Genomic DNA, 13181 nt, shown 5'->3' with positions numbered 1-13181 from the left:
ATTTGTTTGGTCTGACCCTGGCTATTTGTTACTGGTATTTATTTTTCTTTTCTTTTCTTTTCCAGCAGAAGATTAGGAGAAATGGAAGGAGGACAGGGATAGAATAATTGAAACATCTTTTGGAGGGAAAAATGCACAAAAGAGAATAGAAGTAAATCTAAAATCACAAGCAAGTTGGACACTTTTGAAAATTATATACAAAAAAGTTACATGTATAATTTATTATATATTGGAAAGACAAACAAGCTATACCTAACAGATCCTCAGTTTCACATATAATACTTTTCTTCTTTTATACTATTTATATATGTGTTACATATATATGGAAATATCTTTGTCAAGTTCATAATTTTTTTAAAAAGAAAAAAAACAATTCACCACTTATTAAGCACTTACCATGTGATATGTGCTAGGAATTTAACTACAAATAAAAGCATCCCTCTCCCCAAAAAGCCTATATTCTAGTATTCTCTGATCATTATTATGAAATTGCTACTTCACTGTGTTCATGTCGATACCACTGGTGTAGCTAACAAGGGTGAATACATTTTATATGTGAGTGATTATGTATCAGTTGATATGATACGAATTAGCAGGACTCTGAATCCTTCCTACCACTGTGCTGTAGCTGTGGAATATTCTTCTGTCTTAGAATTAGGTTGAATTAGAATAGGCATGGACAGCTGTAAGCACCTCTCTTACGGAGAGTGCGACATCAGGTACAGAGTCACCCATCTACCAAAAAGAGAAAGGAAAAGGGGTTCCTAGATCATAAGATCTAGGTAGAGCTAGAAGAAGTTCAGCGGTCATCTAGTCCATCCCTCAAAGTCCTACCTTCGCATTTTGAAGATGATGAAACTGAGGTATGGGATGGTTAATTGCCTTAAGTGAATTGTCCTAGGTCACAAAGCTAGGAATTCAATCTAGGTTCTCTGGCTCTAAATCCAGGCCATACATATTCTACTGTGCCAAGATGCCCATATTATGGTTTTTTGGATGGGTGATGGGTCCTCACATTTAGGACTATAGGCTAAGGTGTGTGTGTGTGTGTGTGTGTGTGTGTGATATGTACCTGCACTGGTAGAGGAGATTTCTTCCCTAGTTGTTAACTCTGCCAATGAAATCACAGATTTGTTCCAAAAATATAAAATATACATGTATAGCTTGTGTGTGCATATATGCACATATATGTATATGTGTAGTTTTCATTCTTCATTTTGAAGAGGGTGAATGACATCACAGATAACGGCTTCAGCATGAATTGGATTTTAGTGAGGTTGAGTCACCTAGGAAAAATCCATATTTTCCTTTTCTAGCCCTTACCTTGATCTTAGGAGACTCATTCTTATTTTGGCGATAAATTTTTTTTTTTAGCCTTCACCTTCTGTCTTGGAATCAATACTGTGTATTGGCTCCAAGGCAGAAGAGTGGTAAGGGCTAGGCAATGGGGGTCAAGTGACTTTTGGCAATAAATTTTTAAGCAGAGACAATTTTAAAAAATCTCCTACCAAGGCCAATTTTATAAGCAGGGTTGAGTTGAGGTGCACCAGAAAGTCCTGCCCTTCTCCCACCATACACACTCACAGACACACCACACACCGCCTCTCCCACACCAGTACCAGGACTTGAAATTTTCCCTTCTGGAAATTCATTTCTTAAAAGTTTCAGGTTCCTTAGAGGCACATGCTATCAAAATGCAAATAGCTCTTGGCAGGCTAATGTCTTAAATCTTATCAACTAATCCCTTCTATGGGGATTAGTTTATCTCCACTGTTCCAAGTCTCCTGATCTTGCTCCAGTGCACTTTCCACTACCCAACAAGGCCTCCACATTCACCTTTTCAGCACCTTATTTCCTTATCTGACTGTATTCAGTAAACATGCCATGCTATAGAATAAAGCACATGTAATCCCCAAGCACCAGCACTGGTTCTCAGATGGTAGTGTGCTAATGGTCGAGAATATACAGAGCTGATAGGGACCTCGGAAACTCTCCAGCCCAACCTTTTGAATTTACAGATGAAGAAAATGCAGCTTAGTGAAAGGTGACTTTTGGTTAGTTTGTTACCAGCCTCTTTTCTGTCCCCTCCCCCTAGCATCTTGGGTAAGAAAAGAAAAGCAGATTCCTTCTCAAGCTCAATAGCTAAAAGCAATGCTAATTCCACCAAAGGACTTCAAAACGCAATAATGGAAAAAGAAAATTTTGATTACAGCTGATAAAGACAAATTCCCCGGTGGGTAGAAATTGAGTACATTCCTTCCCCTGGAAATGCTTGGCCTAAAACTTATCTGCCTTAAAGGATGTTACTGGATAACCATAACCTCCACTGTTTGTTCAGTCCTTGATTAATGTTTAAGAAAATGTGGTTAATGGTACAGGTTCTCTTTCTTTCTTTCTCTCTTTCTCTCTTTCTCTCTTTCTCTCTTTCTCTCTTTCTCTCTTTCTTTCTCTTTCTTTCTTCTTTCTTTCTTTCTTTCTTTCTTTCTTTCTTTCTTTCTTTCTTTCTTTCTTTCTTTCTTTCTTTCTTTCTTTCTTTCTTCTTTCTCTCTCTTCTCTCTCTTTCTTCCTTCCTTCCTTCCTTCCTTCCTTCCTTCCTTCCTTCCTTCCTTCCTTCCTTCCTTCCTTCCTTCCTTCCTCCTTCCTTCCTTCCTTCCTCCCTCCCTCTCTCTCTCTCTCTCTCTCTCCCTTCCTTCCTTCCTTCCTTCCTTCCTTCCTTCCTTCCTTCCTTCCTTCCTTCCTTCCTTTCTTTCTTCCTTTCTTTCTTCCTTTCTTCCTTCCTTCCTTCCTTTCTTTCTTTCTTTCTTTCTTTCTTTCTTTTCTTTCTTTCTTTCTTTCTTTCTTTCTTTCTTTCTTTCTTTCTTTCTTTCTTTCTTTCTTTCTTTCTTTCTTTCTTTCTTTCTTTCTTTCTTTCTTTCTTTCTTTCTTTCTTTCTTTCTTTCTTTCTTTCTTTCTTTCTTTCTTTCTTTCTTTCTTTCTTTCTTTCTTTCTTTCTCCATTACTGAACTGAAATCAGTCATCCACAGGGCTGGAATTTAGAAGACCTAAATTCAAATCATGCCTTAGGCAGACAAGTCACTGCACCTCTTTCAACCTCAAATTTTTCATCTATAGAACAAGAAGGTTGTATTAGATGAACTCTAAAATCCTTTTCGGCTCTAAATCTAAGACTCTGTTGTCATTGTTTCTGGTCTTTCAAGTTCAGCCATGCAGTCACCCTGGAACTTGCATTCAATATTAAAGATCAAATTTGGATGCAGAACTCAAAAGGAATCAATATCAATCAGAATGGCAATTGGTGACTTCTGGGTCAAGATGGCTCTAGAGTAGAGGTAAAGCTCTTCTCCTCTCCACTGATTGAGACAGAGTGCCTCAAAACGACAAAACCAAAATCAAAGGAGTGGAGGAGTTCCATAGTAGGGCACAGCACAGAAAGTAGGCAAAGTTAGGGCATTTCCACTCTAAAAGGGGGCAAAATTCCCTCCACTAGGGGTCAAGATCATCACCCCTCCCCCAATCCACCTACCTTTCCAGAGTCCTAGAGAGCACCGGACAAACTTCTAAGTTCTAGGAGGGAGGCTGGCTGAGGTCAAAACAGACTTACCCCTAAGAGAAACTAGACTCAGAACACTAGGAGACTGAGGAAATGTGGAGAGAGGGCACGGAGCTTGAGTAGAGGGGGCAGCTCACAGCAAAACACCACAGAGAACTGAAAAAAAACCCCTCAGGCTAAAATTCAGTGCTCAACACAGAGACTTCCCTATACCCCACACCCAGACCTCTTCCCAGGCAATCTTTAAGTTCCCAGGGCTAGAACTGCCAGTAAGAACAGAAAGACTAGGGACCCCAGCAAGCTGAGGAAATGTGGAGACAGGGCATGGAGGTTGGGCAGAGGGAAGTGACTCAAAGCAAAATGTCACAGAGACTGGAAAAATAGCCTGTGAATAAAAGCCTCTCAAGCGCTCAATACAGAGACTTGCCTACACTCCACACCCAAACCTCTGTGAGGCAATCTATAAGTTCTTAGGGACTAGACCTGCCACTAAGAGCAGCTGGACACCGCTGAGGACTGGGGAAAATATCCTCAGGGCAAAAACCACTCCAGAACCCAATGCAAAGGTCACCCACATTCCTCACTTAGACATCTGACCAGGAAAGAACAAGGCAATGGCCACCAACTTCCAGGAACTCAAATACACAAACACACACACACAAAAAAACAAAACCAAGAAGAAAACTTTGACCCTTGATAATTTTTATGCAGAAAAACCCCCAGACTCAAGAAGACAGCAGAAGATGACAAACAATTAAACATACCCAAACCTTCAGGGAAAAATGGAAATTGGTCACAAGTTCTTGAAGACTTTAAATCTGAGATCGTCAGAAAAATGGAAGAGATGTGGCAAGAAAACTGGAAAATAGTTAAAAAAGAAAATAACAGTTTAAAAGACAGGATCTCCCACTTGGAAATTGAAGCCCAGAAACCAAATGAAATAGTAAGCAAATAGAAGACCAGAAATAACCTGTTGGAAGCCATGAAAAGCAGGATAGATCAAAAGGTCTTAGCTGAAAACCAGCCATTAAAAACTAGAATTGGGCAAGTAGAAGCTGATGATCTCACAAGACAGTAAGAATTAATAAAGCAAAGTCAAAAGAATGACAGATTAGAAGGCAACACACAATATCTCATTGAGAGGGTGGTTGACATTGAAAATAGATCTCTAAGAGACAATATGAGAATCATAGGCCTACCTGGAAACCAACAGAAAGCTTGACACCATACTTCAAGAAATTATACAAAAAATCGGCCCTGAGGTTCTGCAACAAGAGGGCAAAATAGACATTAAAAGAGTCCATAGATCACCTGCTACACTAAATTCTTAAAAGACGATCCCCAGGAATGTAATTGCCAAATTCAAGAGCTTCCAAGCTAAGGAGAAAATATTACAAGAATCCAGAAAGAAACAATTCAGATTTCAAGGAGCACCAATCAGGATTACACAGGATCTGGCAGTCTCTACACTAAAAGACCACAAGGCTGGGAATACAATATTCAGAAAGGCAAGAGAATTGGACCTACAACCAAGGATCACCTACCCATCAAAACTGACTATATACTACCAGGGGAAATTATAGGCATTCAACAAAATAGAAGACTTCCAAATATTTTTAAAGAAAAGACCATCGAAATACAAAAAAACAAGAGAAACATGGAAAGGTAAATTAGAAAGAGAGGGCTCTTCCCCCCACCCCTTAAAGGGCCTCAATAGGGTCAAATTGTTTGTATTCCTATATGGAAAAATGTCATTTGTAACTGTGAAAAATTGGATTCAGTATTATAGTAGTTAGAAGAATTACCCATAGGTAGAGATTGGGGGTAGAAAGTGAAAAATTAAAAATCCTGAGATGAAAACTAAATTATAGATCCTAAAAATTAAAGGAGAAATTGATAAGATTGAAAGCAAAAGAACTATTGAATTAATAAACAAGACTAGAAGCTTGTACTTTGAAAAAACAAATAGACAAAGTACTGGTCAATCTAATAAAAAAAAAGGAAAGAAACCAAATTGACAGTATCCAAGATGAAAAGGGAGACCTCACCTCTAATGAAGAAGAAATTAAGGCAATCATTAAAAACTATTTTGCCCCATTATATGGCAACAAATATGGCAATCTAGGTGATATGGATGATTATTTACAAAAATATCAATTGCCTAGATTAACAGAAGAAGAAATAGAATACTTAAATAACCCCATATCCGAAAAAGAAATTGAACAAGCCATCACAGAACTCCCTAAGAAAAAATCTCCAGGGCCTGATGAATTCACAAGTTCTACCAAATTCCTTTTATGACACAAATATGGTACTGATTCCAAAGCCAGGCAGGTCAAAAACAGAGAAAGAAAACTATAAGACCAATCTCCCTAATGAATATAGATGCAAAAACCTTAAATAGAATACTAGCAGAAAGACTCCAGCAAATGATCATGAGGGTTATTCATTATGACCAGGTAGGATTTATACCAGGAATGCAAGGATGGTTCAATATTAGGAAAATCATTCACATAATTGACCATATCAATAAGCAAACCAACAAAAAAACACATAATTATCTCAATAGATGCAGGAAAAGCCTTTGACAAAACACAATATTCATTCCTATTGAAAACACTAGAAAGCATAGGAATAGATGGGCCTTTTCAAAAAATAATAAACAGTATATGTTTAAAACCATCAGCAAGCATCATCTGCAATGGGGATAAATTAGAAGCATTCCCAATAAGATTAGGAATGAAACAAAGATGCCCATTATCACCTCTATTATTTAACATTGTACTAGAAACACTAGCAGTAGCAATTTGAGAAGAAAAAGAAATTGAAGATATTAAAATAGGTAAAGCTATCATTCTTTGCAGATGATATGATGATCTACTTAAAGAATCCTAGAGAATCAACTAAAAAGCTAGTGGAAATATTCAACAACTTTAGCAAAGTTGCAAGATACAAAATAAACACACAAATCATCAGCATTTCTATATATATCTATATCTATATAGATATATCTATATAGATATTTCATCCAACTCATCCCAACGGCTAGAGTTAGAAAGAGAAATTCCCTTTAAAATCACCATAGACAGCATAAAATGCTTGGGAATCTATCTACCAAGACAAACACAGGAACTATATGAACACAACTACAAAACACTCTCCACACAATTAAAACTAGAGCTAAATAATTGGGAAAAACTTTAATTGCTCATGGGTAGGATGAGTTAACATAATAAAAATTATAATCCTACCCAAATTAATTTACTTATTTAGTGTCATACCCATTGAACTATCAAAAAACCTTTTTACTAAATTAGAAAAAAACATAACTAAGTTCATTTGGAAGAACAAAAGATCAAGGATTTCCAGGGAAATTATGAAAAAAAATGTGAAGGAAGGAGGACTTGCAGTCCCAGATCTTAAACTATACTATAAAGCAGTGGTCATCAAAACAATTTGGTACTGGCTAAGAAACAGAAAGGAGGATCAGTGGAATAGACTTGGAGTAAGTGACCTCAGCAAGACAGTCTATGATAAGCCCAAAGATCCCAGCTTTGGAGACAAAAACCCACTATTTGATGAAAATTGCTGGGAAAATTGGAAGATAGTATGGGAGAGATTAGGTTTGGATCAATATCTCACACCCTACACCAAGATAAACTTAGAATGGGTCAATGACTTGAATATAAAGAAGGAAACTATAAGCAAATTAGGTGAACACAGAATAGTATACATGCCATATCTTTGGGAAAGGAAAAATTTTAAAAACAAACAAAAGGCAAAAAAATCACAAAATGTAAAATAAATCATTTGGATTACATCAAATTAAAAAGGTTTTGTACAAACAAAACCAATGCAACCAAAATTAGAAGGGAAGCAACAAATTGGGAAACAATCTTCATAACAAAAACCTCTGACAAAGGTCTAATCAATCAAATTTATAAAGAGCTAAAGCACTTGTATAAAAAAATCAAGCCATTCTCCAATTGATAAATGGGCAAGGGATATGAATAGGCATTTTTCAGTTAAAGAAATCAAAACTATTAATAAGCACATGAAAAAGTGTTCTAAATCTCTTATAATCAGAGAAATGCAAATCAAAACAACTCTGAGGTATCACCTCACACCTAGCAGATTGACTAACATGACAGTTATGGAAAGTAATGAATGCTGGAGGAGATGTGCAAAGTTGGGACATTAATGCATTGCTGGTGGAGTTGTGAATTGATCCAATCATTTTGGAGGGCAATTTGGAACGATGCCCAAAGGGCGATAAAAGACTATCTGTCCTTTGATCCAGCCATAGCACTGCTGGGTTTGTATCCCAAAGAGATAATAAGGAAAAAGACTTGTACAAGTATATTCAAAGTTGTGGTGGCAAAAAATTGGAAAACGAGGGGCTGCCCTTCAATTGGGGAATGGCTGAACAAATTGTGGTATATGTTGGTGATGGAATACTATTGTGCTCAAAGGATAATAATAAACTGGAGGAATTCCATGGGAACTGGAACGACCTCCAGGAATTGATGCAGAGTGAAAGGAGCAGAACCAGGAGAACATTGTACAGAGATGGATACACTGTGGTACAATCGAATGTAATGGACTTCTCCATTAGTGGTAATGCAGTGATTCTGATCAACTTGGAGGGATCTACAAGAAAAAACACTATTTACATCCAGAGGAAAAACTGTGGGAAAAGAAACACAGAGGAAAAATTGCTTGATCACATGGGTTAGTGGGACTATGACTGGGAAAGTAGAGTCTCAAAAATAACTCTGGTGCAAATATTAATAATATGGAAATAGGTCTTGATCAATGACACATGTTAAACCCAATGGAATTGTGTATCAGATATGGGAAGGGGGTGGGAGGGAGGAGAGTGAAAGAAAATGACTTGTGAAACCATGGGAAAATATTCTAAATCTTCTAATTAAATAAATTTTTAAAAAAAGAATTCTCCACACATACACACAAAAAGAATGGCAACTGGTCTCCACAGCAAAGAATATTAGCATTTATAAAAATTAAAAATTAAACATTTAGTACAATTTTTTTCCTCCTGAAGTTAGTCAATAAACATCTATTAAACACCTAGTAGGTTCCAGGCATTGTACCAAGTGCTGGAGATTCAAAGAAAGACAAAACCCAGTCACTGTTCTCAAGGAGCTCATAGTATAGTGAGGGAAACCAAAAGCAAAAAACAAACTAGGTACAAACAAGCTGTAGGTGGGAAAAATTGGAGACTGTCAACAGAAGGAAGGCACTAGAATAAAGGCCATCACCTATGCATGCAAAACAGGAGTGATTCTGAAAGATGAAGATATAAAATGAAAAACTGAACTAGACATGAACTTCACCAACAGGCAGGCAATAAAAGGAATAATTAAATTAAAAGGAAAAAGTCAGAAGCAGAGGCCTTTGAGCAAGATCCCACCTTTGCCCACAAGAGGGCAGTTGTGTCCCAGCATGATTCTCATGGAAAGGGGCTACCTTTTGCCTAGACCAGAGAGTTAAACTGTTTGTTTTTTTTTTCAGAGTTTTATTCTATTTGTTTGTTTGTTTGTTTTTGGAGGGGGGAGGGGAGAAGAGGGGGATAAAGGGAAATGTGAAAGTCTGAAATGAACAGTTTCATGCTATAGGACTCAAAGCATTTTACAAACATGAGCTGGTGTTTTACCTTCCATATTTGAGAAGGAAGAAGCAGCAGTGACGCTTAGCAGATAGATGGTCGCCTTCCCCTCAAAGAGAAGAGTTCAGCTCCTGCCTCTGACCTACATGTGTGAGCCTGGGCAAGTTGTGGAACCACCTCAAGGGTCGGGGAACTAGCTAAAATTATAAGTCTCTGGATATGAAAAAGAATGCTATCCACCTCCAGAGAAAGAATTGTTGGAGGAGGAATGCAGATGAAAACATATGCTTTATCACTTGTTTATTTGGGTATATGTTTGGGGGTTTTGGTTTTGTAAGATGATTCACCTACAAAAATGAATAATATGAAAACATGTTTTACATGATAATACTGTGACAGAGGCTGGCACTAAAGAAAAAGTGCCAGGCTGAAGAGTGTGTGAAACTGATCACCTCAAGGGGTGGGGCCCCAAGGGATTGGAATCTTGAGGAGGAGAAGACTCTGGCTGGGAGAGGAGTTGCTCTCTCAGTCTTGAGAAGCCAAAGAGAGAAGGTGGAAAAAGACTTTCTCCTGAACGTTACCCACCTTTCCTACTGGTGACTGGAAATCTTTCCCCCCACCAACATTTCCCAGTTGAAAAGACTATTGAAAAGGAAACCTGAGAAAGTCATTTTAAATCTGTCTGACTTCAGCTTCTGTTGCCCTGAGTCTGAACTGTGACCAAGGGGCCAAACCTAGGGTGAGTCAACCTGACTTTCTCTCATGGGACTCAGGCTGTCAAGGCCCGAGTTTCCCCCAGACTCAAGGAGTGAGGGAAAAGGGTTTTAAATAGAATCAGGGACCCCCTTTCCCCCACCTTCCTTTCCCATTCTTTCCCTGCCAGGTTTTCCTTTGTATTATCCTGATTGAGTTAAGTTGACATTAAAATAGTTATCTTTTCCCCAAGCTGTGTGTGAGTGAACAGATCAATGGGAGACCCTTTGATCTCAAGTAGTAGAGGGGGGACAAGAAGGACAAGAGGGAATCTGGGAGATTAGCCTTAGCTAAGAAGGGAAGGCAGAAGGGGAAAAATCTTCAAACCCCCTCTCCTCTCTCTCAGCCAACCTTAAACATCATCTATCTCCCCTGCACCCCACTTCAAGAAGGGAGGTTCTCTACTCTTTCCCCCTTTGTATACTGAAAGACTGAACCCCTCTAACACAAGTAAACAATACCTCTAATACAATACATGTATATAATCCAGACTGAATTGCTTGTCAGCTCTGGGAGAGGGAAAGGAAGAAGGAAAGGAGACAATTTTGATAATATAATTTTGGAAAACTTATGTAGAAACTTGTTATTAAAATAAAAAAAGAAAAAATTTAAAAAAATTAAAGTCTCTGAAGTGTTGTTGATCAGTGTGTGGCCCCTAACTTTTCCTACACAGATGAAATCACAAATCTAAACCAAAAGAGGAGAGAAGAAGTCCAGAAAGAATTTTGGATCTGAAATCAGGAAGACATGAATCTATATGTCAGACATTTACTGTGTGACTCTGAGGAAGTTATTTAACCTCGGTTTGCCTCTGTTTCCTCAATTGTAAAATGGGGATAATAATAGCGTCTACTTCATAGGTTTGTTATAAGCCTGTGATGATCAAGTAAGATAATGTTTATAGAAGTACTACAATAGGTGCCATCTAGATGCTTTATTTCCTTCCTCTTATTTTTCAACTTTTTCAAGTAAGGAAAGAAAGGAAGGATTGCAAGGCACTGACCTTTGTCTGGGGGTATCTGAAGGGGACTTCTCATGCTCACTGATATATTGAGAGGAGGGCATTCCTATGATTGGATCTCAGTTCCGGGGATTGCCTTCAAGATGATTGACAATTGAAAGTCAGTGATGGGTGTACATGGGACTGTCTTCTATGATTTATCAAAGTGAGCTAGGCACAATTTTCTCTCATTCTTTTCTTTGGACTTCCAGGCTCAAGTGCAGCAGAACAGACCTTCATTCTGGGGGGTCCTGGGAGAGAAAGGACTTTTATATCTCCTGACCCTCTCCACTATGGCAAAGGAAGAAACATGGCAGAGGCAAATGTGAGCTTATTTGGTCTGAGAGACATGGACAATATTAACAAACCCTTCTCTGAAGAGTGATCTTTAATATCTTAGGAAATATGATGAATTATTGTCCTCACTTTACCTCATGAGAAAGTAGAGGCTTTAAGACCTGATGTGTCTTTGGTGGGCTTCAAATCCAGGACTTCAAGTCCAGCATTTTATAACTGTAGTCTCCCCAAATAAAATGGAAATTCCCTTTGGCAGGGATTTTTTTCATTTTTGCCTTTGCCTTATTAGTATCAAGCATAATTGATGGCACCATGTTAAGTCCACGGTAATGTTTATGGATTGATTTTACTGATTACCTCAACCCTAACTTTGCATTTGGGTTTTGGGGGAAACCCTACTAATGGAGGGTAGCACTTGTTTCCATTTTTAAGGGACTTAGATTTTTTGAGAAAGTCATATGCCTTTTTAATCTTCCAGACCTTTTCAAGCAACAAAGAGTTTTATCAGGACAGTTAATCAGATGCACAGAATTGACAGTACTCAATTACAGAAAGTCCTTTCTCTTTGGTTAAAGACTTTTATAAACATTTACATGCAAATACACATTTTGGGGAAACTCATTTTCCTTCATAATAAAGAGAAAAACTTTGCCAAAAATAACGGAGCATGTAACGATTACGGTTATTTTTACTGTGGTAGCAGATGCTGGGAGTCTATTAAAGCATGGTCTATAAATAGTGGCTTATTGTCGGTGTTTGTGAAAAGCTGAAGAGTGTTTTGCTGTGTGATTCAGTCTCAATTGAGTGGTGAAGTTCAACTGGAAAGCCAGTCTGCGGACACTGGGACGCGATCATTCCCGGACCTGCTCTGAGACAAGCTGTTGGGAGCTCTTTTTGGCCTCATCATGGAAAGAATCGTTATAAGGCACCCTATAGAAACTCCAGTACGCTACCAGGAGGAATTTGAAGCTCGAGGCCTGGAAGACTGCAGGCTGGATCATGCTCTGTATGCGCTACCAGGGCCAACCACAGTCGACAGGAGGAAGGTCAGGTCAGCCCAGAATGCACCACTGACCACAGAAGCGGAGGAGAAACAACCAGTGCCAGACAGTAAGCCTCCTTTTCAGATCCTGCTGGATGTGGTACAGTTTCTCCCTGAGGATGTTATCATCCAGATTTTTGAAGGCTGGCTCCTGATCAAGGCTCAGCATGGCACCAGGATGGACGAGCATGGCTTTGTCTCGAGGAGCTTTACCCGGCAATACAAGCTCCCGGATGGCATTGAAACCAAAGACCTCTCAGCTCTTTTCTGCCATGACGGCATTTTGGTGGTGGAAGCGAAAGATCGCGGAAGGGTTAACTGAATTGCTGCCTGCTGCTGTGAATAAGATAGTACGAGCCTTCACGTGGGTCTGACAGCTCCGTAATGAGAGCAGGCATGCATGTGGCCCCACTGGCTGCATTTACGGTGGGGATTAAAAAATGGATTTGAATATATTTCTTGGTACGCTGAGTTTTATTGTTCATTCTCTCTCTTAGGGGAAAATGGTCAGTGATTTGCCTACTGTGCAAAGCTATGCAGTTTATGCAGCTGAAAACTTATGCCAATTTGAGATAAGTCTTCTGATATTGTTAAAATACAAAACAGGTGTGCTGACTGCCTCAAGAAGGCACAGCAGAACCAAATTGGTAATAACCAACTACAATGATTATACTAAGGAAAGGAATTAACATGACAATTTTCTTTTGAGAAAGAGTTGGCATCTCTGCAAAATAGAGCGCTTCTGCTACTTTAATTTCTTTCTTCAATGTAGTTTTATCAGAAAGTTCCAATGTTGAGACATAATCAAAGGCATAACAAATTTGGAGGATTATTTACTGTATGCATGTAGTAATTATATACCAAATTTGATCATTTCTATGATTAGAAATAAAAATAGATTTTAAAATGT

General features: G+C 38.5%; 1 protein-coding gene across 1 annotated transcript; it reads left to right on the top strand.

Moving 5' to 3' along the window:
- The first annotated feature begins 11979 nt into the window (after positions 1 to 11979).
- Positions 11980 to 12726, top strand: HSPB3 (heat shock protein family B (small) member 3). The gene has a single exon (XM_001380851.3). The coding sequence runs from the start codon at positions 12135 to 12137 to the stop codon at positions 12591 to 12593; it is 459 nt and encodes a 152-aa protein (XP_001380888.1). The 5' UTR covers positions 11980 to 12134; the 3' UTR covers positions 12594 to 12726.
- Positions 12727 to 13181: the final 455 nt, after the last annotated feature.

This window comes from Monodelphis domestica, chromosome 3, assembly GCF_027887165.1.
Source record: "Monodelphis domestica isolate mMonDom1 chromosome 3, mMonDom1.pri, whole genome shotgun sequence".
NCBI classification, from domain to species: domain Eukaryota; kingdom Metazoa; phylum Chordata; class Mammalia; order Didelphimorphia; family Didelphidae; genus Monodelphis; species Monodelphis domestica.
The sequence above is the reverse complement of the archived record's forward strand: the minus strand, read 5'-3'. Positions and strand labels throughout refer to the sequence as shown.